General features: G+C 51.9%; 1 protein-coding gene across 1 annotated transcript in view; it reads left to right on the top strand.

The window, feature by feature from the left end:
• Positions 1-5,827: 5,827 nt before the first annotated feature.
• LOC144791919 (all-trans-retinol 13,14-reductase-like) overlaps positions 5,828-25,328 on the top strand; it is a 282,571-nt gene continuing 263,070 nt past the window's right edge. Inside the window, exon 1 of the mRNA XM_078666732.1 lies at positions 5,828-6,193. Within this exon, the coding sequence (XP_078522858.1) occupies positions 6,028-6,193 (166 nt within the window). The 5' untranslated portion in view covers positions 5,828-6,027. The remainder of the gene's footprint in view (positions 6,194-25,328) is intronic.

Consider the following 25,328-nt stretch of genomic DNA (forward strand, 5'->3'; position numbering starts at 1 on the left):
TAGAGCATGGCATAAGGGATTTTCTCTTTCATCAGCACTTTCTTGACATTTAGAAATTCTTTCCGAGCAGCTTGCACCGGGGCCATAAAGTCTGGGTAGAATGACAACGCGTTGCCCTGGTGAGTGGTGAGTGATCGAGCCCTTTTGACGTGTGATGCGCAGTACAGTATCCCTATCTCTGAAATTAAGCAATCTAGCAATTATTGGCCTGGGGGGGCTCCAGGAGGAGGGCGCGCCGCCAAAGACCTATGCGCCTGCTCGGCAGCAAATAGGGGCGATAGTTTATCTTTGCCACAGACCTCCTGTAGCAGCATCCCCATGTAGTCCTCCAGACGCCCTACATTTGTGGATTCCGGAAGGCCCAAAACGCGAATATTGTTGCGCCTTGACCGCGCTTCAATGTCCTCATTCTTCGCTTGGATGACCGCTAATAATTTTGTGATGTCTGACGTCTTCTCTGCTACCTGCTGCAAGCCATCCTCAGCATCCGTGATACGCTGCTCCGCCTCCCCAATGCGCGCTTCTTGCTTATCTAGTTTTGCAGAAAAGTGGTCCATCCTGCCATTAAGGGCCTCAATTTTTCCATCTATGGCCTGAAGGCTTGCATGAATGGCGGCAAGCGATTTCTCGAGGGCCGTAGGAGCCTGCACCGATTATTCTAGTTCCGAGGCCGCATTCTGTGCAGATTTGCTGCCTTTGCGCAATTCTAATGTGAGGCGCGGTTGATTTCTGTCTGGTTTTCCCATGATTCGCTCCGCTGGTAATGATAACCTAGTGCGGCTAAAATAAACCCGATCCACCCGCGTCGTCAATATATAAGCAGCTGTAAAGGTCGTCCCTGTATAGTGCTAATGTGAGTTTCAGGACGAGAGGAGCCCTATTGTCGCCACCTGTCCCTCATTGGTAGTATTGAAGAAGTCCTCATGCACAGAACCGACCTGTATAGGTAACAGTGCGCTAAGCAGATTACTGTTGGCAATCTCAGGTATCAAGGTCGCTCTCTAAGCATAGACCTAGCCACTGTTCAGCCAGTTCACACTCCAGCTCGTGTTGCACAGCACAAGATAGCCGGGCGGGGGAGGGGGAGCAACCACGAGGCGCAGGGGAGATGCAGTTCCAGCAAAATGCCCTTGTTTGTCCTCAATGTGTCGCCTAGGGCAGAATGTTCAGTGCGGCAAGTGCCCCCTGTGCCAGATACCACGCTCTTCAGACCCGTCACGTTGCACCTCCAGTGGGGGCCACTGTGGCCCCAAGCGTGTGCAGCTATGCGGTCTAAAGTGCGCACGACCGGCGAGTTAGTAGGCAGCCTGTCAGGGGGGAACCAAAGATCGGACACTGTGTATGTGCAGAGGGGGGGGGGGGGGGGGGGGGGCGACCCCGATCTTACTCCCAAGAGGGCAGCCCGCTCACGGCCCACTTGCAGCACCGGAGCCGGACGCTTGCGTAGCGCGGCGTCCCGGTCTCTCTGTACAGGGCCTCCACGCGCCCCCTGCCGCAGCCCCCGCTGGTCGGGCCCAGTCGATGTCCAGCGAAGTCCACAGTGTCCAGACACTCAAAGGTTGGTGGTTTCTTGATCAGTATCTTGTCCACGTCAAATCTATGGTCCTACAGCCAGGTAAGCCCTTGGGTACCAATTCAGGGGACCCTCCTAGGGGAGGGTCACGACAGAGCGGAGGTTATTCCCATGTCCTTTTTCCAGGTTTACGCAAGAGCTGGAGCCAACGGCTCCCTGAACTGGTTTGAACTGGACTATGCACAGGGACACCAAGTGTGCCCCAGATGCAGACTTTCAGGCACTTTGGAAGTGCACCCAGCCAGCCCCAATACACTAAATCCTGTCTGGGAGATAGTCACACCTCCCTGTGATAGGATGCCTATTGTTCTGGCTTCCCCTGCTCGAGCTTGCAGGAGGGCAGAAATGTCTCTGGTCGGCAGCAACCATTTTGAGTTGCCCGGGTCAAGAAGGCTGGTACCGGTAAGACCAGTGACCCCACGAAGCTTGCTTCAGAAGGTTAGAATCATACCGCCCATACCGGTTACTGGAGTGAAGGTATGACTCCAAGGTGTTTGATACCAAACACAACATGTTTCTATGCAGCCGTTTTTGAGATAGTGTTTTACGTGCGCATATAATGTACCTCTACCTATATGTCGGGCTGCGTCACAGACAACCCCGGAGAATGGACTCCGAAGGCTGTAGAGGGGCTCTGCTCATGCAAGGGCCCCATCTCACGTAAAACCCAGCACTCTGCCTTCAGGACTGTCAGGGCCTGCTAGAGGGGTGACTTTTAGGCTTTAAGTGTAGTGACCTACAGATATAGTAAACCTATATCTAAAGTAAGTGGTGCAAGCACCATCTTACACAGGCTGCAATGGCAGGCCTGTAGTTCCATTTTGCATGGCCTCTCATGGGTGGCTTAATACATGCTTCAGCCCAAGGGAGGCCTCTGGGGTACCTGTGCCCTGGGTACATGTGTACCATATACTAGGGACTGACAAGTGTACCCCAGTATCCAATATGGAGTATACCCAAGTACATGCATAACATTTTTAGTAGAAAGCAGATAGACTGGTGTCCTGATTAGCAGGATCCCAGTCAGACTAGTCGAAAACAGTGTAACATCTGGCAAAAAGTAGGGGTAACCAGAAGAGGCAGAACCTACTTTCCTACATCCAGTAAATTGTAACAGAAAACGTCACAAGCGACAGGTGTCCTGATTAGCAGGATCCCAGTCAGACTAGTCGAAAACAGTGTAACATCTGGCAAAAAGTAGGGGTAACCAGAAGAGGCAGAACCTACTTTCCTACATCCAGTAAATTGTAACAGAAAACGTCACAAGCGACAGGTTCACAACTTCTGTTGTGTATCTAATTTTAAGTTTGTGAAAAGGAATCCACCTAGAAATGAAATCCTAGGCCCAGGATAAGCAAACTTTATGCTGGGAGATGGATTCCCAGTAGTAAGTCACGTTTCAAATTACTACATTTAGAGAGGTCTGGCTCACGGTGTGCGGGAGGAGCAGTCGAGAGACGCTTGGATGCTGACGACAGACATGATGAAAGTAGTCTTCTTATGAACTTTTATTTTTGTGGCTTGGGCTCTGACAAGGCGGGAGGGAGATAAGTATAGTTCTTGTAGAGGCACCTGTACAAGTCACAATGGTTTGATATTCTCCTTAACCAACACTTCTTTATTTGTTAATTAGCTATGTGAAATGTATTTCGTTTGGGATTTCTTGCAGACTTGAAAAACGGCAAGAAGATTGGATGGTGGAATTTGGGTGTTTGAGTTATCGCAAACGTTTTTGTTACTTTCTAAAACTAAAAAAGTTTTTTTTCTGACTAGGGTTGTAACTGGTTTGGATTCCCAACTTGTACGTGGCTGACATTATCAGTGCATTTGGTCACGAGATGGCTTGTAAAGTCATCATTAATGAGCACTGCTCCTGCAAACTAAATACAGTGAATAAACGGTGGCATACAGAACAGTCTTTTTAAATGTAGCATTATATTATTTTAAGATATCGCAGTGAGTGGAGCACAGCTCATTGTTTTGCAATTGGTTCGCCTCCTTCCTTACGGAGCGGCAGCAGGAAATTTGGGCTCCGCCATTTACAGCTGCCATTCCTCCACTGCAAGTGGGGATCCCGCAGGGCTCTATTTTGAGCCCCACGCTTTTTAATATTTATATGGCCCCTCTTGCTTGTCTGGCTGAACTAAATGGAGCAAAGATTATCTCCTACGCCTACGATACTCAACTCCTGTTCACTTGTGACAAAGTTGCGAGTTTTCTTGGACGGGAGATAAATAAATGTTTAACAGAGGTTTTTTCTTGGATGCGATTTAACCAGCTTAAGTGTAATCCAGAAAAATCTGAAATCATCTTTTCGGCTGCACCCCTTGTGCTGACTGGAACTCATGGTGGCCCGGCGACATGTCCCCTCCTTCGGCCCCAGTCAGCACGGTTAAAAATGTGGGAGTCAAGTTAGATACGAGCCTAGCGATGAAGGCCCAAATTCAAGCGGTCGCTGGTACTTGCTTTGGCTTGATAAGAATGGTAAAAAACGTTCTTCCCCTCCTCCCGGTGGAATCCCGTAAAATCGTAGTGCAAGCGTTAATTACATCTAGCTTGGACTACGTAAACACCCTGTATCTGGGGCTGCCAGCGTATTTGCTCAATCAGCTGCAGGTTGAACAGAACGTTGCAGCCAGAGCTATCCTCATGGTAAACCCCAGAAAATGCATGTCACCCCACCTGAAAGCGCTGCACTGGCTCTTGGTGAGAAAGAGGGTCATGTTTAAGGCCCTAGTGCTTGCTTATCGTGCCTTCCATGATACGGGTGCGGTTTACCTGAGAAAAAGGATCCAACGCTACCAGCCTCAACGGGTCCTAAGATCCTCCAAACAATCCCTCATGGTAATTCCCAATATCACGAGATCTCGGATAGGAGGAAGGTCATTCCAGGTACTAGCTGCTCGTCCGGGCCGGACTGGAAACGAAAACCGGCCCTGGCAAAGTGCTCGGACGGCCCCCCCTCCCCCGGGCGAGTTGGGGGTGCGACCGCGCTCTTTGCCGGGGCCGGTATTCGGCCGATTTTGTTACAGGGCCGATTTTGCAGCTATGCTGCAAAAACGGTCCTGTAACAAAATCGGCCCCCAGGGGCCCAAAACCGGCCCACACCCGTGCGGCGCAACGGGGGATTGACCGGTGCCCGCAGCGGCCAGTCCAGCCCTGCTGCTCGTCTGTGGAATGAATTACCCCCTTACCACAGACGGGCACAGGACATGCTGTCTTTTAAGAAACAATTTAAAACGTGGCTGTTCCAACAATAACATCTGGTTGTCAGGGAGGGCAGTGTTTTGCCTGTTTTTTGGAGATTAGCGCCGGGACACTCAGTGTGTGTATCCGCGCGTTTTATAAATGCCCAATTTCATTTCATTTCATTTCATAGATAAGCAGTTATTGCTCACTGTACCCAAGTTACATGAAATAGGAGACATTCCTTATGGGTGGCATAATATTATTACGTTTTATCACCTTTAAGTGCAAGTTTTGGTCAGTCAGTAAATTGTCTTAAATGGGTACGACATTTGTTGTAAGGGACATATCTGAGCAAAGGCTACACATGTGCCTTCCATCATGTTTAACATTCAAAGCTACTGTAATTATGCCCACCTATGCCTTCCGTGTTGCTTCTGGCCCCCGCACTCAGTGTTCCTTCACCTGTAGTAATTCTTAATTCCCCACCTGCACGCTTCGCCCCACGTGAGTCCTTTGTGTTCCTACTGCCTAAAAAAAAAATGCTTTTTGTAATACTTTTACTTTTACCAGCCCAGCTCGGATGGGGAAAACAAATAATAAAGCAAAGTCATTGTGAGACCTACTGTCTTTGCCATTGCTTGTTTACGGCTGTGTTCACCTAACGAAGTAGAATAAGTGTGTTTTGAACCAACCCTAAAGTAACAATGTACATCATTCGAACTTCAAATGTTAATACACTTGGAAACATTGGTAGATAGATATAGTTCACTGAGAGCGCAGCCAGTTGCCTTGTCATGTGTGACACATCCATACGTCTTGTTTCTTCCCAAAATATACATTTAAAAAACACTACACCTTTCTTACAGAGTCTTACCAGCCTAGCCTTTCCAGGAGGGTGGGGGCGTAACTACAAATCCCAGAATGCTAGTTTGATTGGATAAAAAATAGTGTGAATTGTGATCTATCACATAGTCGTGTTCCAGGTGATGTAGAAGGGTTTTCTCCTGAGGCGAGAGCACCACGAAGCTCTCTTTTCTACGTCGGCCGATACTCGAGTCACTCTTTACCTTTAACCCCGCAGGACCTTTCAAAGGCGAAGTCGAGTTTCGAGTTTCACTAGTGGTTGTAGTAAATTGTAACTCTCCTGTTACTTTAACGCAGGCAGGAAGTGGCGCTTGGAGCGGTGCCAAGCCTTGATACTGAGGCACTGCCCTCCATCGCGCACTGAGACACGGAGGGCTCTTCAAGTAACACCTGCCGGCACCATGTGGCTCCTGTACCTGGCATCCGTACTGCTCCCCCTGCTCCTCGTCGCGAAGCTATGGGGGTGGAGGAAGAAGGGCTCCCTGAACCCATTCCAGACGGATGACCGGAGGCCCCCGGCCCCTCTCGTCACCGACAAAGCTGTCCGAAGGCAGGTCATCAAGCAAGGTAAGCCGCAGCCGGCTGTTCCCGCCTTTCAAGCAGCCGTCCCGGGACCCCGGCATGGCACGTGACGGCCAGACTCCTCGCGCACGCTCTCTCTGCCCATCACGTGATTGGGACCACATGTCCTAGCTCTGAAATGACGTTCTTTCAGAGGGTCGAGAGCTGCTTCTGCTCTTTAAAACCATAAACGCTGTCCTGGCGAAACTGTCTGAAATAGACACTCAGTCTGTGAACTAGACGTTACCCTCCCTGCCCGGTCACTTCTGTTTTAGCGCAGACATCCCGTGAGGATGTCCTCAGATTACCCGAAAGAACAGTAATTAATAATTAATCCACCGAGTTCCTAATAATAAGGCCAAGAGTGTGTACAGCACGCGTGAGTCAGAAGAATACACCAATCCAGCGGTAAAATATTTGTGCAGGTTAACGCGCCTGTGTCTGGTGAAACTGTCTGAAATAGTCACTCAGCCTGTAAAACAGAGCATCACCCTCCCTCGCCTGTCAATGCTGCGTAACCCAGACATCCCACCCGCTTCTCGTCAGATTACCTGAGCGACCTGTAATTAATCAACTGAGTTGTTAATAACTAACCCACAGTGCCTAAAATAAAACGTGTGAGAAAATAAAATAGTGGAGCGTTAAAATTTGCCTTGTGAATAAACGCAATTGTTTTTAGGAAGCTCAATGAGGCAAACTTCGGTTTCTAAGCGCTCTCCATCACTACACAGTGATGGAGAGCTCTTAAAAATGTAAGTTTACCTAGCTGTGCTTCATAAAACAGAGTTTAAAATTCCAGTTGTCAACCCATCTTTAGTTACACCCTATTTATTTATTTATGTTAGCGAGTCGTATGTTTTTGTTGCACCAGATAAACCTGTTGTGTGCTCTAGTTTTTTGAAGGAGGAGTTGATAACTCTGTGGGGATTTTTATCTCTACATGTTTTATGAGTTCCAGCTTATGTGTAGTTGGGTGTTTTGGAGAATGTAGTAGTGACGGTTCTTTCAATTTGTGTGTTAAATAAAAAACAAGCATTGGCATTGCCAATAGGTCTCGCTTGTGGGACCTTATACGTATTTAGTTTTGCAGCACAATATGATGAGTGGCGTTGCGTGTGTGAGTGGCGTTGCGTGTGCGAGTGGCGTTGCGTGTGTGAGTGGCGTTGCGTGTGTGAGTGGCGTTGCGTGGGTGAGTGGGGTTGCGTGGGTGAGTGGGGTTGCGTGGGTGAGTGGGGTTGCGTGTGTGAGTTGTTAGAAAGGCGACCCCGGGGGAGGCAGAAGATGTCTGACTGACCACCCCTAGGTCCACCTCCCCTTCGGGAAGTAGCCGAGCGTTACCGAGAGGCCTCCTGGGTGAGGGTCCTCTCCTAGGATCGTACAGCAGAGTAATCACAACACTACAGACGGACACCACACCAGAGGTCAAGATCTTAAGCTTTTATAGATAATAAAGGTTGCTGGTTCTTGGCAGTATATACAGGCAGATCGAAGGATCCGTAAAGTCTCGTAAAGGGGGGTAGGGTAGCGGGACAGTCTCAACTCGGTTGGAAGAAGGGATACCCTATGCACAGCTCTCAATCCTCGAGCTGGGGGGTTCCGAGAGGTCGGGCCGCGGCAGCGCCAGCAGGCTCTCAAGATGGTTTCAGCAAGGTAGGCCGCGGCAGCGCCAGCAGGCTCTCAAGATGGTTTCAGCAAGGTAGGCCGCGGCAGCGCCAGCAGGCTCTCAAGATGGTTTCAGCACGGTAGGCCGCGGCAGCGCCAGCAGGCTCTCAAGATGGTCTCAGCGGGGTAGGCCGCGGCAGCGCCAGCAGGCTCTCAAGATGGTCTCAGCAAGGTAGGTCGCGGCAGCGCCAGCAGGCTCTCAAGATGGCTTCGGGTTGCAGGAAGGATGAGTTCGTCTGGTGTCGGCCGTGACAGCGTCAGCAGGGCTTCCAGTCCAGGATACAACTGAGGTCCTACTCCGGGGCTGGCCCAGATATAGGGCTGGAGTCCTTTGATGTCCGGACCCTCGCGCCTAGGGGCCGGAGGGGCTGGGATGATGGTGTCCAGACACCCAGCAGGGGGGTGGAGCCAGCGCCCAGGGAGGCCGGAGGGCGATCGATACCAGGCGTCCGAGGGCGGCTGGGGGACCATCGAAACTCCCCCTTCCTCCGGGATCCGTCGAGTGGCCACTCGACCACCTGGGTGGATCCTGGCGCCTCGATGTCGGGGCTTCGCTGGGGCCGGGGCCAGGGCAGAGGCCACGTGCCCGTGACGTGTTGGTTCCAAGATGGCGTCGGGGAAGGCCTTGTGTTCGGGCGTGATGGGCCTATGATGGAGCTAGGCCGGTAGTGTTGATCCGGGATGGTAACCGGACCGGCAATGTTGGTCGTGCAGGGTCGGGCTGGAGGGGCCGCCCGAGGCTCGGTGGAGGGTTGGTGTCGTCTGGGGCCCGCCGTGCGGGAGAGGTAGGACCACGCCATGAGGCCGGGTCCAACACGCGTCCCCCCCCAGCTGAAGGCAGGGGAGAGTCACCCATCCTCTTGGGGGTTTTCCTCGCCGAGGCGGAAGAATCGGGACAGGCCGTCAGCATTGGCGTGGTCGTTGCCGGGGCGATGCTCCACAGTAAAGTCCATCCCTTGGAGGGAGATGGACCATCGCAACAGTTTTGGGTTTTCTCCCCGCATCTGCATCAACCACCGCAGAGGCCGGTGGTCGGTCTGGACTCGGAAGTGGGTGCCGAAGAGGTAGGGTCGGAGCTTCTTTAGTGCCCAAACGACGGCGAAGGCTTCCCTCTCGATGGTGCTCCAGCGCTGTTCTCTGGCCAGCAGCCGCCGGCTGATGAAGGCCACAGGCCGGTCGACCCCTTCGGGGTTAACTTGCGACAGGACCGCCCCGATGCCGTGCTCCGAGGCGTCGGTCTGGACTACGAACTCCCGGCTGTAGTCAGGGGCTTGGAGCACAGGGGCGGTGCACATGGCTGTCTTTAGAGTCTCGAAGGCTGTTTGGCACGCAGGGGTCCAGTGCACCTTTTGTGGTAATTTCTTTGAGGTCAGTTCTGTGAGGGGCCCCACAATGCTCCCGTAGTCCTTTATAAATCGCCGATAATATCCAGTGAGCCCCAGGAAGGCTCGGACGGCGGTCTGGGTGACCGGGGGCTCCCAGCTCCGGATGGCGTCTATCTTTGGTTGGAGGGGAGCCACTTGCCCGCTCCCCACTTGGTGTCCCAGATAGGTCACGGACCCTTGGCCTATCTGGCACTTGCTGGCTTTGATGGTGAGTCCGGCCCGTCGGAGGGCCGTCAGGACCTTCCAGAGGTGGGTCAGGTGCTCATCCCAGTGAAGGCTGTACACAGCAATGTCATCTAAATAGGCGGCGCTGTATTCCTCTAGTCCGGCCAGCACCTGGTTCACTAGTCTCTGGAAGGTGGCTGGTGCGTTTTTCATGCCGAAGGGCATCACTTTGAAGTGATAGTGGCCATCAGGGGTCGAGAAGGCCGATCGCTCTTGTGCACCAGGGGTAAGGCCGATCTGCCAATACCCAGCCGTGAGATCGAAGGTGCTGAGGTATTTGGCGGCCCCCAGGCGATTGATCAGCTCATCCGCCCGGGGGATGGAATGGGTGTCGGTCCTGGTGACTGCATTCAATCCCCGGTAGTCAACACAGAACCGGAGCTCCGGAGCTGTTCCGGGGGTGGCGGCTTTAGGGACCAGGACAACGGGACTGGCCCAGGGACTGTCGGAGGGTTCGACTACCCCCAGAGCTAACATCTTGGCCACTTCTGATTGGATGCAGGCCCGCACCCGGTCGGGCACTCGGAAAGCTCGGTGTCTTACAGGCGGGCTGTCTCCGGTGTCCACATCGTGGACACACCACCGGGTGACCCCCGGAGTGAGGGAAAATAGATCCGCAAATTGTTCCAGCAGCTTCCGGCAGTCTTGTTGCTGCTCTGGGGTCAGGGTCGAGGAGAGCCTGACCCCTTCGATGGAGCCGTCTTTCTCGGAGGTGCTCGTGAGATCTGGTAGTGGTTCGGAGTCGTCTTCAGCTCCGTCATCGGTCGCTAGCAGCAGACTTAGTTCAGTGCGGGCAAAGTGCGGCTTGAGCCGGTTAGCGTGTAGAACCCGGAGGGGGTTCCTGGGGGATTCCATGTCCACCAAATAGGTGACGGGGCTCTTGCGCTCCACCACCTTGAAGGGCCCCGTCCATTTGTCCTGGAGGGCACAAGGTTCAACTGGGGACATGACCCAGACCTGCTGGCCTGGCTCGAACTCGATGGACGAGGCGTTCTGGTCATACCAGCGCTTCATTTCCTCCTGGCTGGCCTCTAGGTTGGCCTCGGCAAGTTCCCTGAACTTCCGAGTCTGGTTGCGGAGCGTCAGGAGGTATCGGTAGACATCCGGTGGGGCATCTCGAACGGCTGTCTCCCAGCCCTCCTTGACCAGGCTGAGGGGGCCTCGGACCGGGTGCCCGTACAATAGTTCAAAAGGGCTGAACCCCAGGGATTTCTGGGGTACCTCTCGGTAGGCGAATAGGAGGCAGGGTAGCAGGACATCCCATTTGCGGCAGAGCGGCTCCTCTAGGCCCTTGATCATCCCCTTCAGGGTTCTGTTAAACCGTTCCACTAGTCCATTTCCTTGGGGGTGATACGGGGTGGTGAACTTATAGGTGACCCCGCACTGTTGCCATAGGGACCGCATATGCTTCGATATAAAGTTGGAGCCCCGATCACTCACGACTTCTCGGGGGAAGCCGACTCGGGAGAAGATGCTCATGAGGGCTCGGCCCACCACGGGGGCTGTGATGGTTCGGAGGGGAATGGCCTCGGGATAGCGGGTGGCATGGTCCACCAGGACGAGGATGAAGCGGTGTCCCTGCGAGGTGCGAGGGTCCAGGGGTCCTACAATGTCTATTCCCACTCGCTCGAAGGGGGTGGTCACCACGGGAAACGGCTGGAGTGGGGCTTTGACCTTCCCCCCGCTCTTCCCGCTGGCTTGACAGGTCGGGCAGGTCCTGCAGTGGTTATGCACATCGTTGCACATTTTCGGCCAATAGAAATGGGTCACCAGGCGGCTGTAAGTTTTGTCCTGCCCCAGGTGCCCGGCGAGGGGCACATCATGTGCTAAGTTCAGGAGGAAGTCTCTGAATCGGAGGGGCACGACCAGCACCCGGCTGGCCCCTAGTTCGGCAATCTTTTGCTCGCTGTAGAGAAGGTCGTTGTCCCAATAGACCCAGTGGGACCACGCGGGGTCTCCAGCGGCTTGAGTAGCGGCTTGCTGTCGGATTCCCTCGAGGGAGGGGCAGGTTTTCTGTTCCTGTCGGAATTGTTCGCGGGTGGGGCCACCTTCTTGGCGCCATTGAGCAAGTTCTGGAAGGTGGCCGAGCTCGATGAGGTCTTCTTGGCCGGGCCCCTGGGGGCCGGGTTCGGGGTCGGCGTCCTCGGGGACGGCGGGCGGTGGAGGTGCGGGCCACTCCGGCTCCTCGGTCGGGGCTTCCTCCGTTGGGGTGGAGGCTTGGGCGGACATGGAGCGGGTGGTCGCACAGGCCCACTCAGGAAGGCCTAGCATCGCCAGGTGCTCTCTCCGTTCGACGCCGGCCCAGGGGGAACTTTCCAGGTCGTTCCCGAGGAGGCAGTCCACGGGGGCATCGTCTCGGACAGTCACTTTAAGCATGCCCGACACTCCTCCCCAGTCGAAGGGGATGCGGGCCATCTGGCACAGAGTCTCCGAGTTGTCTGCCGACTGGACTGGGCACAGGACGTTAGGAAGGATTTGTTCTGGGGTCACCAGATGGCAGCGGACCGCCGTCACGCTGGCTCCAGTGTCCCGGAGGGCTTCGGCCCGGCGTCCATTGATGGTGACCCACTGGCGGTATTTCTGGGTGTTGCCTGGGATCGGGTCTCGGGGGATAAGGTCGTGAGTACCCAGGCATGCTAAGGTCATAGCGGCGGGCTCCCACTCGGCCTGCTCGTAGTTGTCGTCCTTTTCCTCGCTTCTTTCTTCACCCAGGGCGGCGGCCGCCATCTGGCGGTTTGGAGGACCGGTGGTGCCGGGTCGCTGGTTCATGGGGCAGAGAGGGTCATTCGCGTAATGGCCCTGTCGCTGGCATCTGTGGCACGTAACGTTCGGGCGGGGCCCGGGTCTGGCTGGAGGGCCCCCTCTTCGGCCCAGGGATGGCGACGTGGAGGTAGGGGAGGACCCCTGGGGGGCGTCCCGTCCCCGGCTCTGGCCTCCTCTGCCGCCTCGTGGTCGGTGGTTCCCCGGGAAACCCCGGCCGTAGTCTCCCATCGGACTCCGGGGAACTCGGGTGCTCACCCATCTATCCGCCTCGACAGCGAGTTTCTGTGGCTCAGTCAGTTTGCTGTCGAGGAGGTGCTGCCGGAGTTCAATGAAGCAGTTATTGGAAAGATGTTCCCATAGAATGAGGTCGACCAACTGCTGGTAGGTGGTGGCCTGGCAGCCTCTGACCCACCCCTCGAAGGCTCTGCTGTAAAAGTTCACGTACTCCACCCACGTGGTACCGGGGATTTTTTTGCAGTCTCCGAATCGCTGCCGGTACATCTCGGGGGTGAGCCCGTAGCGCGTGAGGAGGGCGGTCTTCATGTGCTCATACGAGGTCATCTCGGCATCAGGGAGCTCCAGCAGGGCGTCTCTCCCTTCGTTGATAAACTTCCCCCACAGGCCGGCGCCCCAGTCCTTGAGGGGTACTCGATGGGCGGTCATTGCGACCTCGTAGGCTTTGAACCACTGTTGGATGTCATCGTTCTTATAGTATTCTTTGACGACATCCTTGGGTATGTGCACCTTCGTGTCCACCGGCGGGGGGGAGGTCTTGCCTCCGGAGGTGCCGGTCTCGTTTGTTTTGGCCTTAATTTCCAGTTCTTTGAGGCCGCGCTCGTGCTCGAGCATGAGTTTTTTCTCCTCTAGGTCTTTGTCTTCGCCTTTCTTCTAGGTCTCCTTCTAGCCGTAGCTGCTCGAGGGCTAACTTCCTTTCTGCCAGTTGGATCTCTCCTTCTTGTCGGAGTCGAGCGAGCTCCAACTCGTGGAGCCGGTTCCTCTCTCATTCTCGGGCGTCTTCGTGGGAGAGGCCCGTGTCTGGGTTTGCGGGTCTCCCTCCCGCTGGGTTTGTCTCAGCCTCCGGGCTTCCGTTCGGGCCCGGGTTATCTTCACTCGGGGGTGGCGCGTCGCCAGCGTCCACCCAGGCCTGCAGGGCCGATTTAAAGTCTTCTTTGGTGCTTAAGCCAGTGGTAGCGATGCCTAGGTCTTTGCAGAATTGCTTTAGCTCCTTGTGACTGTAGTCTTCCATTTTCTCTTTCTGGAATTCTGTGCTCATGGTCGTAGTGGGTTTTTCTTGGTAGTGAGTGAATCACTCTCTGTACGATCTGCGTGGGCTCGGATCCCGGCGCTTGCCACCAATGTTAGAAAGGCGACCCCGGGGGAGGCAGAAGATGTCTGACTGACCACCCCTAGGTCCACCTCCCCTTCGGGAAGTAGCCGAGCGTTACCGAGAGGCCTCCTGGGTGAGGGTCCTCTCCTAGGATCGTACAGCAGAGTAATCACAACACTACAGACGGACACCACACCAGAGGTCAAGATCTTAAGCTTTTATAGATAATAAAGGTTGCTGGTTCTTGGCAGTATATACAGGCAGATCGAAGGATCCGTAAAGTCTCGTAAAGGGGGGTAGGGTAGCGGGACAGTCTCAACTCGGTTGGAAGAAGGGATACCCTAAGCACAGCTCTCAATCCTCGAGCTGGGGGGTTCCGAGAGGTCGGGCCGCGGCAGTGCCAGCAGGCTCTCAAGATGGTTTCAGCAAGGTAGGCCGCGGCAGCGCCAGCAGGCTCTCAAGATGGTTTCAGCAAGGTAGGCCGCGGCAGCGCCAGCAGGCTCTCAAGATGGTTTCAGCACGGTAGGCCGCGGCAGCGCCAGCAGGCTCTCAAGATGGTCTCAGCGGGGTAGGCCGCGGCAGCGCCAGCAGGCTCTCAAGATGGTCTCAGCGAGGTAGGCCGCGGCAGCGCCAGCAGGCTCTCAAGATGGTTTCAGCACGGTAGGCCGCGGCAGCGCCAGCAGGCTCTCAAGATGGTCTCAGCGGGGTAGGCCGCGGCAGCGCCAGCAGACTCTCAAGATGGTCTCAGCGAGGTAGGCCGCGGCAGCGCCAGCAGGCTCTCAAGATGGTCTCAGCAAGGTAGGCCGCGGCAGCGCCAGCAGGCTCTCAAGATGGCTTCGGGTTGCAGGAAGGATGAGTTCGTCTGGTGTCGGCCGTGACAGCGTCAGCAGGGCTTCCAGTCCAGGATACAACTGAGGTCCTACTCCGGGGCTGGCCCAGATATAGGGCTGGAGTCCTTTGATGTCCGGACCCTCGCGCCTAGGGGCCGGAGGGGCCGGGATGATGGTGTCCAGACACCCAGCAGGGGGGTGGAGCCAGCGACCAGAGAGGCCGGAGGGCGATCGATACCAGGCGTCCGAGGGCGGCTGGGGGACCATCGAAACTCCCCCTTCCTCCGGGATCCGTCGAGTGGCCACTCGACCACCTGGGTGGATCCTGGCGCCTCGATGTCGGGGCTTCGCTGGGGCCGGGGCCAGGGCAGAGGCCACGTGCCCGTGACGTGGTGGTTCCAAGATGGCGTCGGGGAAGGCCTCGTGTTCGGGCGTGATGGGCCTATGATGGAGCTAGGCCGGTAGTGTTGATCCGGGATGGTAACCGGACCGGCAATGTTGGTCGTGCAGGGTCGGGCTGGAGGGGCCGCCCGAGGCTCGGTGGAGGGTTGGTGTCGTCTGGGGCCCGCCGTGCGGGAGAGGTAGGACCACGCCATGAGGCCGGGTCCAACATGAGTGGCGTTGCGTGTGTGAGTGGCGCTGCGTGTGTGAGTGGCGTTGCGTGTGTGAGTGGCGTTGCGTGTGTGAGTGGCGTTGCGTGTGTGAGTGGCGTTGCGTGTGTGAGTGGCGTTGCGTGTGTGAGTGGCGTTGCGTGGATGAGTGGGGTTGCGTGGATGAGTGGGGTTGCGTGGATGAGTGGGGTTGCGTGGATGAGTGGGGTTGCGTGGATGAGTTGCGTGTGTGAGTGGCATTGTGTGTGTGAGTGGCGTTGTGTGTGTGAGTGGCGTTGCGTGTGTGAGTGGCGTTGCGTGTGTGAGTGGCGTTGCGTGTGTGAGTGGCGTTGCGTGTGTGAGTGGCGTTGCGTGTGTGAGTGGCGTTGCGTGTGTGAGTGGCGTTGCGTTTGTGAGTGGCGTTGCATGTGTGAGTGGCGTTGCGTGTGTGAGTGGCGTTGCGTGTGTGAGTGGCGTTGCGTGTGTGAGTGGCGTTGCGTGGATGAGTGGGGTTGCGTGGATGAGTGGGGTTGCGTGGATGAGTGGGGTTGCGTGGATGAGTGGGGTTGCGTGGATGAGTTGCGTGTGTGAGTGGCGTTGCGTGTGTGAGTGGCGTTGCGTGTGTGAGTGGCGTTGCGTGTGTGAGTGGCGTTGCGTGTGTGAGTGGCGCTGCGTGTGTGAGTGGCGTTGCGTGTGTGAGTGGCGTTGCATGTGTGAGTGGCGTTGCGTGTGTGAGTGGCATTGCGTGTGTGAGTGGCGTTGCGTGTGTGAGTGGCGTTGCGTCGATGAGTGGGGTTGCGTGGATGAGTGGGGTTGCGTGGATGAGTTGCGTGTGTGAGTGGCGTTGTGTGTGTGAGTGGCGTTGCGTGTGTGAGTGGCGTTGCGTGTGTGAGTGGTGTTGCGTGTGTGAGTGGTGTTGCGTGTGTGAGTTGCGTGTGAGTGGCATTGCGTGTGTGAGTGGCATTGCGTGTGTGAGTGGCATTGCGTGTGTGAGTGGCGTTGTGTGAGTGGCGTTGCGTGTGTGAGTGGCGTTGCGTGTGTGAGTGGCGTTGCGTGTGTGAGTGGCGTTGCGTGGATGAGTGGCGTTGCATGTGTGAGTGGCGTTGCATGTGTGAGTGGCGTTGCATGTGTGAGTGGCGTTGCGTGTGTGAGTGGCGTTGCGTGGATGAGTGGGGTTGCGTGGATTAGTGGGGTTGCGTGGATGAGTTGCGTGTGTGAGTGGCGTTGCGTGTGTGAGTGGCGTTGCGTGTGTGAGTGGCGTTGCATGTGTGAGTGGCGTTGCGTGTGTGAGTTGCGTTGCGTGTGTGAGTGGCGTTGCGTGTGTGAGTGGCGTTGCGTGTGTGAGTGGCGTTGCATGTGTGAGTGGCGTTGCATGTGTGAGTGGCGTTGCATGTGTGAGTTGCGTTGCGTGTGTGAGTGGCGTTGCGTGTGTGAGTGGCGTTGCATGTCTGAGTGGCGTTGCGTCTGAGTGGGGTTGCGTGGATGAGTTGCGTGTGTGAGTGGCGTTGCGTGTGTGAGTGGCGTTGCGTGTGTGAGTGGCGTTGCGTGTGTGAGTGGCGTTGCGTGTGTGAGTGGCGTTGCGTGTGTGAGTGGCGTTGCGTGTGTGAGTGGCGTTGCATGTGTGAGTGGCGTTGCATGTGTGAGTGGGGTTGCGTGGATGAGTGGGGTTGCGTGGATGAGTGGGGTTGCGTGGATGAGTGGGGTTGCGTGGATGAGTTGCGTGTGTGAGTGGCGTTGCGTGTGTGAGTGGCGTTGCGTGTGTGAGTGGCGTTGCGTGTGTGAGTGGCGTTGCGTGTGTGAGTGGCGTTGCGTGTATGAGTGGCGTTGCGTGTGTGGCGTTGCGTGTGTGGCATTGCGTGTGTGAGTGGCGTTGCGTGTGTGAGTGGCGTTGCGTGGGTGAGTGGGGTTGCGTGTGTGAGTGGCGTTGCGTGTGTGAGTGGCGTAGTTTGTGTGAGTGGCGTTGCGTGTGTGAGTGGCGTTGCGTGTGTGAGTGGCGTTGCGTGTGTGAGTGGCGTTGCGTGTGTGAGTGGCGTTGCATGTGTGAGTGGCATTGCGTGTGTGAGTGGCGTTGCGTGTGTGAGTGGTGTTGCGTGTGTGAGTGGCGTTGCATCGATGAGTGGGGTTGCGTGGATGAGTGGGGTTGCGTGGATGAGTTGCGTGTGTGAGTGGCGTTGCGTGTGTGAGTGGCGTTGCGTGTGTGAGTGGCGTTGCGTGTGTGAGTGGCGTTGCGTGTGTGAGTGGCGTTGCGTGTGTGAGTGGCGTTGCGTGTGAGTGGCGTTGCGTGTGTGAGTGGCGTTGCGTGTGTGAGTGGCGTTGCGTGTGTGAGTGGCGTTGCGTGTGTGAGTGGCGTTGCGTGTGTGAGGCGTTGCATGTGTGAGTGGCGTTGCGTGTGTGAGTGGCGTTGCGTGTGTGAGTGGCGTTGCGTGTGTGAGTGGCGTTGCATCGATGAGTGGGGTTGCGTGGATGAGTGGGGTTGCGTGGATGAGTTGCGTGTGTGAGTGGCGTTGCGTGTGTGAGTGGCGTTGCGTGTGTGAGTGGCGTTGCGTGTGTGAGTGGCGTTGCGTGTGAGTGGCGTTGCGTGTGTGAGTGGCGTTGCGTGTGTGAGTGGCATTGCGTGTGTGAGTGGCGTTGCGTGTGTGTGTCTCGTTGCGTGTGTGAGTGGGGTTGCGTGGATGAGTTGCGTTGCGTGTGTGAGTGGCGTTGCTGTGTGTGAATTGCTGGTTGGGGGAGTGGGGGGTGGGCGGGGGAGCAGCAGGCAGATGCGAGTGGAGCGTGCGCTGGAGAGGGAGGGGGTGGGAGGACTAGGCAGCGGGAGAGAGGGAGAAAGGAGCGCGAGGGAGGCGTTTTTAGATACATGAAGCCAAAATTACAAGTGAGCATGTTACAAAAGCAAACGTTACGTTACATGAGACAATAGTGACAGTTGTGCAAGTATAAAGAGCAACAAAATACAAGAGGTAGCAAACGATATGCAATAGCATATCTGAGGGAACACGGCCTGGAGGTAGCAAACGATATGTTCTTAGAGGAAACAAGCTTCTCGGCATTGCTGGTTGGGGGAGTGGGGGGGTGGGCGGGGGAGCAGCAGGCAGATGCGAGTGGAGCGCGCGCTGGAGAGGGAGGGGGTGGGAGGACTAGGCAGCGGGAGAGAGGGAGAAAGGAGCGCGAGGGAGGCGTTTTTAGATACATGAAGCCAAATTTACAAGTGAGCATGTTACAAAAGCAAACGTTACGTTACATGAGACAATAGTTACAGTTGTGCAAGTATCAAGAGCAACAAAATACAAGAGGTAGCAAACGATATGCAATAGCATATCTGAGGGAACACGGCCTGGGGGAAGCTGGCTGGGGAGGGGGAAGGAGAAATGAAAGGAAGGCTGTGTTTGCGGGGGGGAGAGGGGAGGTGCTGGTGTGGGAGGGGGGAGTTGCTGGTGTGGGAGGAGTGCTGCTAGGGGAGGAGAAGCCCTGGCCGTGAATGCTCATGCATGTTCACGTGAACTGCAAGAAAACGCCGGGCTGAAACCCCTTAGTTTGAAGAGGATTTTGCCGACATGAATTCGATCCTATCCATTCCTGCGGAATGGGACAGGCTCGACCTAAAAAGAATGCTGGTTCGATCTACTGGCTACTTCCACCATCTGCACCCATGCAAAACCCAGCGAGGTTCTCGGTAACCCTGATTACTTTAAGTACAGTCTTCAAAGCTCTCTCCCTCTCACACATGCACACGCACTCGCTAAACATTCACACTCGTACACATGCACCACACCACATATTAGGACTGCTGCTCGGTGCTTTTTTCCTTCTGGCGTTTGAAAGTTGAACTAAAAGTGTCTTTGAAGTAAGAGAAAAGGCAGGTGCTTTTGGGGCTCTGTGTTGGGCTTGTGAGATGAGATTTGATACCCCGAAACCGGCCTCAGGATGCTTGCTTTCCGGTACAGCTAGGACCTGGTCTGACAGTTCGGGCTGGAATGTTCCGATGGAAAAGAAGACTGATTTGCATATGGCTGACTCTAAACTGGAGAGGCATAGTGAGCAAAAGAACAATGGATTAAACCCAGATGTGTGAGAGATTGAATATTTTCAGCACTCCGTCCATCATCTTGTTGTGTTTGCTATGTTCGCGCTAAGTGGCCAAGGGTATGCCCAGATGTAGGTCCATTGCTTGCTGTGTAACTGGATTCAAGCTAACCTGGCTGTTGGGGGGTGAATCCCTGAAACCGGTCCCAGGATGCTTGTTTCCGGTCCAGGGAGGATCTGGCTTGGTAGTTTGACCTGGACTGTTCACATGAGGAACTGGGTCAAGACTGATTTGCATATGGGTGGGTCCAAACTGGGGTGGCATAGTGAGCAAAAGAACAATGAATTAAACCCTGATCTGTGACTGGGGATGAGTGGTTTAACATTTTCAGCACTCCGTCCATCTTGTTGTGTTTGCAATGTTAAGCTAATGCATTCCTATTATGGCAGGCCGTCGGTCTCAAACCTGAAAGAAACAGAACACTATCAGTATGATGCTAGTGCAAATATTATACCAGGTATTAGTACAGAGATCCCAGAGTGCTCACAGGATAGTTAGAATTACCAATGTTATGCTAATGCAAGCATTACAACTGGGGTGGGCGCTGCTGTTTCAAGACTGCTTAAAATGTCAAGAATTACTGCCATTGTGCCAACGCAAGCATCACTCTAAAAGTGGACCCCATCATGCCACAGTTTTGTCATGCATTACCATCATGATGCGTCATGTTCAGATTTTATCTATCACTTAATAACCATTAATGCATGTTTAGATTTGCACCATCACTCATTAATCCTAACTTCATGATTACATTTACGTCATTACTCCTTGTACTAGTTCAGATTTCCCCCAGCACTCATTCATCTTGAAAGCTTGTTCAGATTTGCACTCCAAAATCTTCAGTGTCAGGCTACATTTGCATCATCACTTTAAAGATGTGGCCACACAGGCACCTTTGCACCATCTCTTACTAATCCTAGTACCTGACTAAATTTGCACTATCACTCAGTAATTAGGGCATGTTGTGATTTACACCATCACTCACAAACTCTTAGTCCATATTTTCATGACCACTCCATATCCTTTCATTTGACAACATAGCAACACATATGGTGTTTTTGCTAATATTACAAAACATAATTTTAATTTGTAAACAGCATGGGTTTAAGCTGACAAGAGTACCCAGCTCTCCACCCTTTACCAGCAGTGATTTCTTTATCCCTACCTTTCTCTTAAGTCTTACAGCTGCACCAGGGTTTAGTACCAAAGGCAATTACCAGATGTTTCTCTAATGTTAGATGAAGGCTGAAGTACCATCATTGGTTACTTGATGCCCAGTGCACCCAGATGGCTCCCCTTATTAGGAAAAATAAGCATGATCTTTGATTTTGCCTTCTGTAAAATGTGATAACGTTAAGATGGACTGTAGCATGTAAACCTGCAACAGGTTTACTTTGTGGGTATCAGTTGTTATTGTGGGAATTCTAGGGCCACGTTGTAGGATGCATGAGGAGATGACATGTAGGATGCATGGTTGTAGACTGTAAAATGCCTCGGGAGAGACCTGTGAAAATGGCAGCCATGCAGCTGCCGTTTGACCTGCAATTGGGGTGGGTAAGCTCGTAGCAACTTCAGCTCGAAGGGCCCTGGTAGGCATTGATCACAGTCTGAGACCTGGGAGGAGCGTAGGTGCAGTACGGGCCACCGACAGATTGCTCCAGAGATGCCAAGGTGTCAGAGGTGGGCTGCCCTCTCTCTGGAAGCAACGGTGATGGGTAGCAGGTAGCTGCTGGGACAGAATGGGCATATGGTGCCACCCTGGTGCAGCCCAGCTTGTGAGTGGTATCTATGGAGTTGCTAGACCTGCGGTTTGGGGATACGCAGAGATATAGTGGGAGGAGACCCTGCTATAGCTCTTAGACGTTGTGCCTAGGATGCTGAGGTGGATCACTGTTTCTGTGAGTGGCTGTGCTTAGCTATGGCTGTGAGGATTCTTTTATGATCAGTCACCAATTCAAATATCGAATGCAGAATGTGTACCTGCACAATACTCCTGAGGGCTCAACCATATGTGACAGGCTAATTGCCCGATTGAAGTATCTGGTGAAGATTATGGGGGGTCGAGCCAAATCAACCCATGGATGTAAAGTGTGAGCCAAAGCTGCTCACTGTGTATGTTTAGTTGTTGTTCTTAACTCTCTGTAGCCAGACCGAAGAATAACATCTCGAGGATTGCTGCATTTCGTGTGCAAAGGCTTGTTTTACCTTGACCGAAGCCTCTGCAACTTCCAGAAGATGAGATGGAGGGAATATGTGGAGGTCCTAAGATCAGAGTAGTCCGATAGCAAATAGTCCTGTAGACATGATTAACAAGGTCTTGCTCCAAGGGGTGCTTGGACGGTTATGGCCAAGTAGCTTAAAGAAAAACTTGAAATATTGCTTGTTCAACAATGCAACATTTGTTTTTATCAATCCTCTATTTAAACAGTTTCATGTCCTTGGTTATATTATTAAATATTGTAAAGCAGCTTTGAATGGATCTTTATTGGCAAAGCTGTGTGTATGGTGGTGCCTAATTTATAAAATAAGTCCCAGGGTCCTGACCAGGAGGCAACTGCAGCTTGCGCTACCCATTGTCCATCATCGTTGCCAATGACTGTACCAAAACACCTCTTTCGCCTGTAATTGCGACAGTTCAAATTATTCGAGGTCCCAAAAATGAACGGAATGGCTGGGGAGGGAGGTATTAGTAATTGTTAATGTATATTATATTCAACAACCGTTGATGTGCTCGCCTCTAAATTAGCAGAGCAGCGCCACCATGTGGCAGACTGTTGACAATTAAGTGCCGGTGCCGCGCCCCGGAAACCACAGGCTCAAATTAAACAAAGGTGTATGGGTTTCATAGCATAGAGTACTCCATGTCGTGTGGGTTCATTTGCTTTGCTATGAGTCTCTGGTCTAGAATTGCCAGTGTACAACCGATCAAGACCGGTGCACAATGGCAGATCTGTGGGTCTTAACATTGCAGCGTCTTCAAGCAAGAATTGAATTGTATTGACAGTGGCTGTCTACGATTACTAAAACATGTGGAGTGATGGAGATCGTTACATGTGTCAGTTCCTGGGATGTGTGTGGTCCAAAGTACAGAAACATAATGACTAGGTGATGCTGGTAAAAATTGAGATGCTTCAGTGAAGTTATTGGATGGTCCCAGTCTGGGGATGAAAGCATGCTCTAGATGAGGGGTTCACTGATGTTTGCACCCAGTTAGCATCTGTGGACCAGTAAGGCAAGTGTGAGACAGATCTCAATTAATACCATTGTAAGCAGCTACTTTAAATCACCAACATAAGTGTCCATAAGAATAGTGTAAGGATACTTGTTGCTAGATTAAAGGAAGCACCCAAAAGGCAAACTATAATGTTGTCTCTGGCTTTGAAAAGTCTGGGACCTGCAAGAAGATGACACCATGCAAATGCTGACCAAGGACATGTTCTTGTGCTCACACCTATAATCATGTGTTATTGGCCATATAGCATTGCCCTTGTTACAACAGGACTCAGGGTAAAGCTACCACCCACAGTGGTGATGGTTCCATCGTGTACACGTATGGATTATGGATTATTGATTGCTCAGGAGCTGGCTTGAGTTAAGTGAGAGGAACTGTTCGCTCATGAGGTCAGTGTACACACCATCTTGATGGATATACGGGCTATGATTAGGATTGCCTCAAACGTGTGACTCAGAAAGAAAATGTTATTTGCATGGTAAGTATATGAGTGTGTACTATATGTGTGTCTGTTTGTTTGTATGTATGTATGTGTGTGTGTATATATATATATATATACATGCTATCCAACATTATCTATCTAGTAGAGACATCAAATTTTATGAACATAGTAAGATGCTTGTCAAGATGATTGACCTATGCTTGAATAACAATTTTTTCCTATTTAACAATGAAGTATACCAACAGTTACGGGGCGTGGCGATGGGTGCATGCTTCTCTCCCAGCTACGCGTGTTTACACGTGGGCTGGTGGGAGGAGCATGTCCTGGGTCATGCTCTGAACTGTGGAGATAATGTGAATACTGGTATTATCAAGTATTGGCGTTTTATTGACGATGTATTTTTAATTTGGAAAGGGACATTGGCCAGTGCAGAAGATTTTGTGAAAAACATCAACACTAACATGCTCAATTTGGAATTTACTGCAACCATTAGTCAGCAACGGGTTGAATTTTTAGATGTAGAGGTATATATACGTGAGAATATGATTGAAACCAAACTTCACAGGAAAAGCACGGCAGGAAATTCTACCCTACATGCCTCTAGTGCTCATCCCCATCACCTTATTAAAAGTATCCCCTATGGGGAGTTCTCACGAATTCGGCGCATTTGCAGTGATGATAATGTTTTGGAACAGTGCTTAAATGAGTCCTTTGACAGATTTTTAAAACACGGTTACAGAGAGATTGATCTTAAAAATGCTCTTAACAAAATGGTTTTAACATTTGATACTGCTCTGAAAACCATTCAATCTGTAAGTGAGCCAACCAGCAAAACTGTTGTTCCATTGAAAGAAGATCAAACAGTTAGGTTAATTACGACTTTTTGTAATCAAGAAAAAAAGATTCGTAATATTTTAAAATCCAATTGGCCTAAATGAAAAACAGACATTACTTTGGCGCCATTACTTAGTGAGGCTCCTTGCATTACTTTTTGGAGGGCACCCTCTATGAGGGATGCCTTGGTTAAGTCAAGTCCCGAGGTAGTGAAACCCAATAACTGGCTCTCTAATCGTACTGGCTTTTTTAAATGCAGTTCATGCAGGGCCTGTAAATTCCTAGTTAATACAAAAGAGTATCATGATGCTTTTAGTCAAGATGCATTTAAAATCAATGGCTTTTTTACCTGCAAAACAGACTATGCAGTTTATGTCTTACGATGTACTTGCAAGTTAACTTATATTGGGAGCACGAAGCTCCAGGTATACAACCGAATCTTGCAACATCTTAGAGCCATCGTTAACTCCGATCCAAACTATCCAGTGGCTCGCCACTTTAAAATGGTGCATGGGAACAATCTTAATGATCTAAGTTATTTTGTCCTTGATGCTGTTCCTAGCTCAAAGCGAGGTGGGGACAGAGAACGCAAATTACGCCAACTAGAGAGCCATTATATATTACTTCTTGATACTAAAATTCCGAACGGTTTGAACACTGGGGACGATTTATATAATTTTTTGTGAATTTTCTATGAATGGTTTATGAAATGTTATGAATATTTATGGATTATTTATAAATTATTTATTATATCTCTGTAACTGATAAGAATTTTGTTAGAGATGTATAAACTTGAGTACTGAGGACAAACTCAAAAACAAAGATGAATTTGTTCAGTTATTTATAATTTTGGAAAAAATTGCTGCTATATATGCGGGGATGAAATAATATTCTATTAATTTTATTTTTTATGATGTGGGAGTTTGCCGATAAAATTGATTAGGCTATTATGACTAGTAAATAATTGAGCATTATTTATTGTATGGATTTAACCTTTTAGTTATTATCTCACTAAAAGTATTATTATTTTTCTATTTGAGGGTTTTGAAACCACCATGACCGTTTTTATGATTGTCTTTCCCCAATTCTAGCACTTTGCACTGTAATGATGGTTAGGCTAATATCCGCTTCTAGAATTTTTGAGTTATATTTTAGAACTCAGTTCCCCTTTTATTTAATTTCACTATTTGCACTGATTGTTATTTGCACATTGCCCATTCCACAGTTGGCATTAATTAGATTATATTAAACAGCCCTACTGATTTATGAGGATGATTTGGAGAATGAATTAATTTTGTGCACTTGCCCTCCATTATCCTGCTTTTTTATATAATTGCTATTTATGAGTATGAATATCTGATATTTTAGGAAAATTAAGTGATATATATCCACTCATTAGCAATAATGTATTATGCCTTTCCTCATATATTATTTGGACATAATATGATAAATTATGTTTCTGGGTATTAGTATATCTTCACTTTCTATGCCTGTGGGGGTGGAGCTTGTGTGGACATTTTGCACTTAAACTGGGAGATCTCTATAGGCATCATGTGATCAAGACCGGGTGGCCCCGGTCGAAACGCGTCATGCTGCTGGAGTGTTAATGGAATAAAGCACTTATTTTGAAATTCGGCACCGAGTGGTTTGTACCTGTTTTGTTGCCGTGGATTTCAACATTGGGATTCTTCATTGGATATATATATTACCTACTGGCGGTCGCCAGTAGGTATATATAGTTAGGATTTTTTCTCTATGGGATTTTTGAAA

Source organism: Lissotriton helveticus, chromosome 11 (genome assembly GCF_964261635.1).
Source record: "Lissotriton helveticus chromosome 11, aLisHel1.1, whole genome shotgun sequence".
Classification (NCBI taxonomy): domain Eukaryota; kingdom Metazoa; phylum Chordata; class Amphibia; order Caudata; family Salamandridae; genus Lissotriton; species Lissotriton helveticus.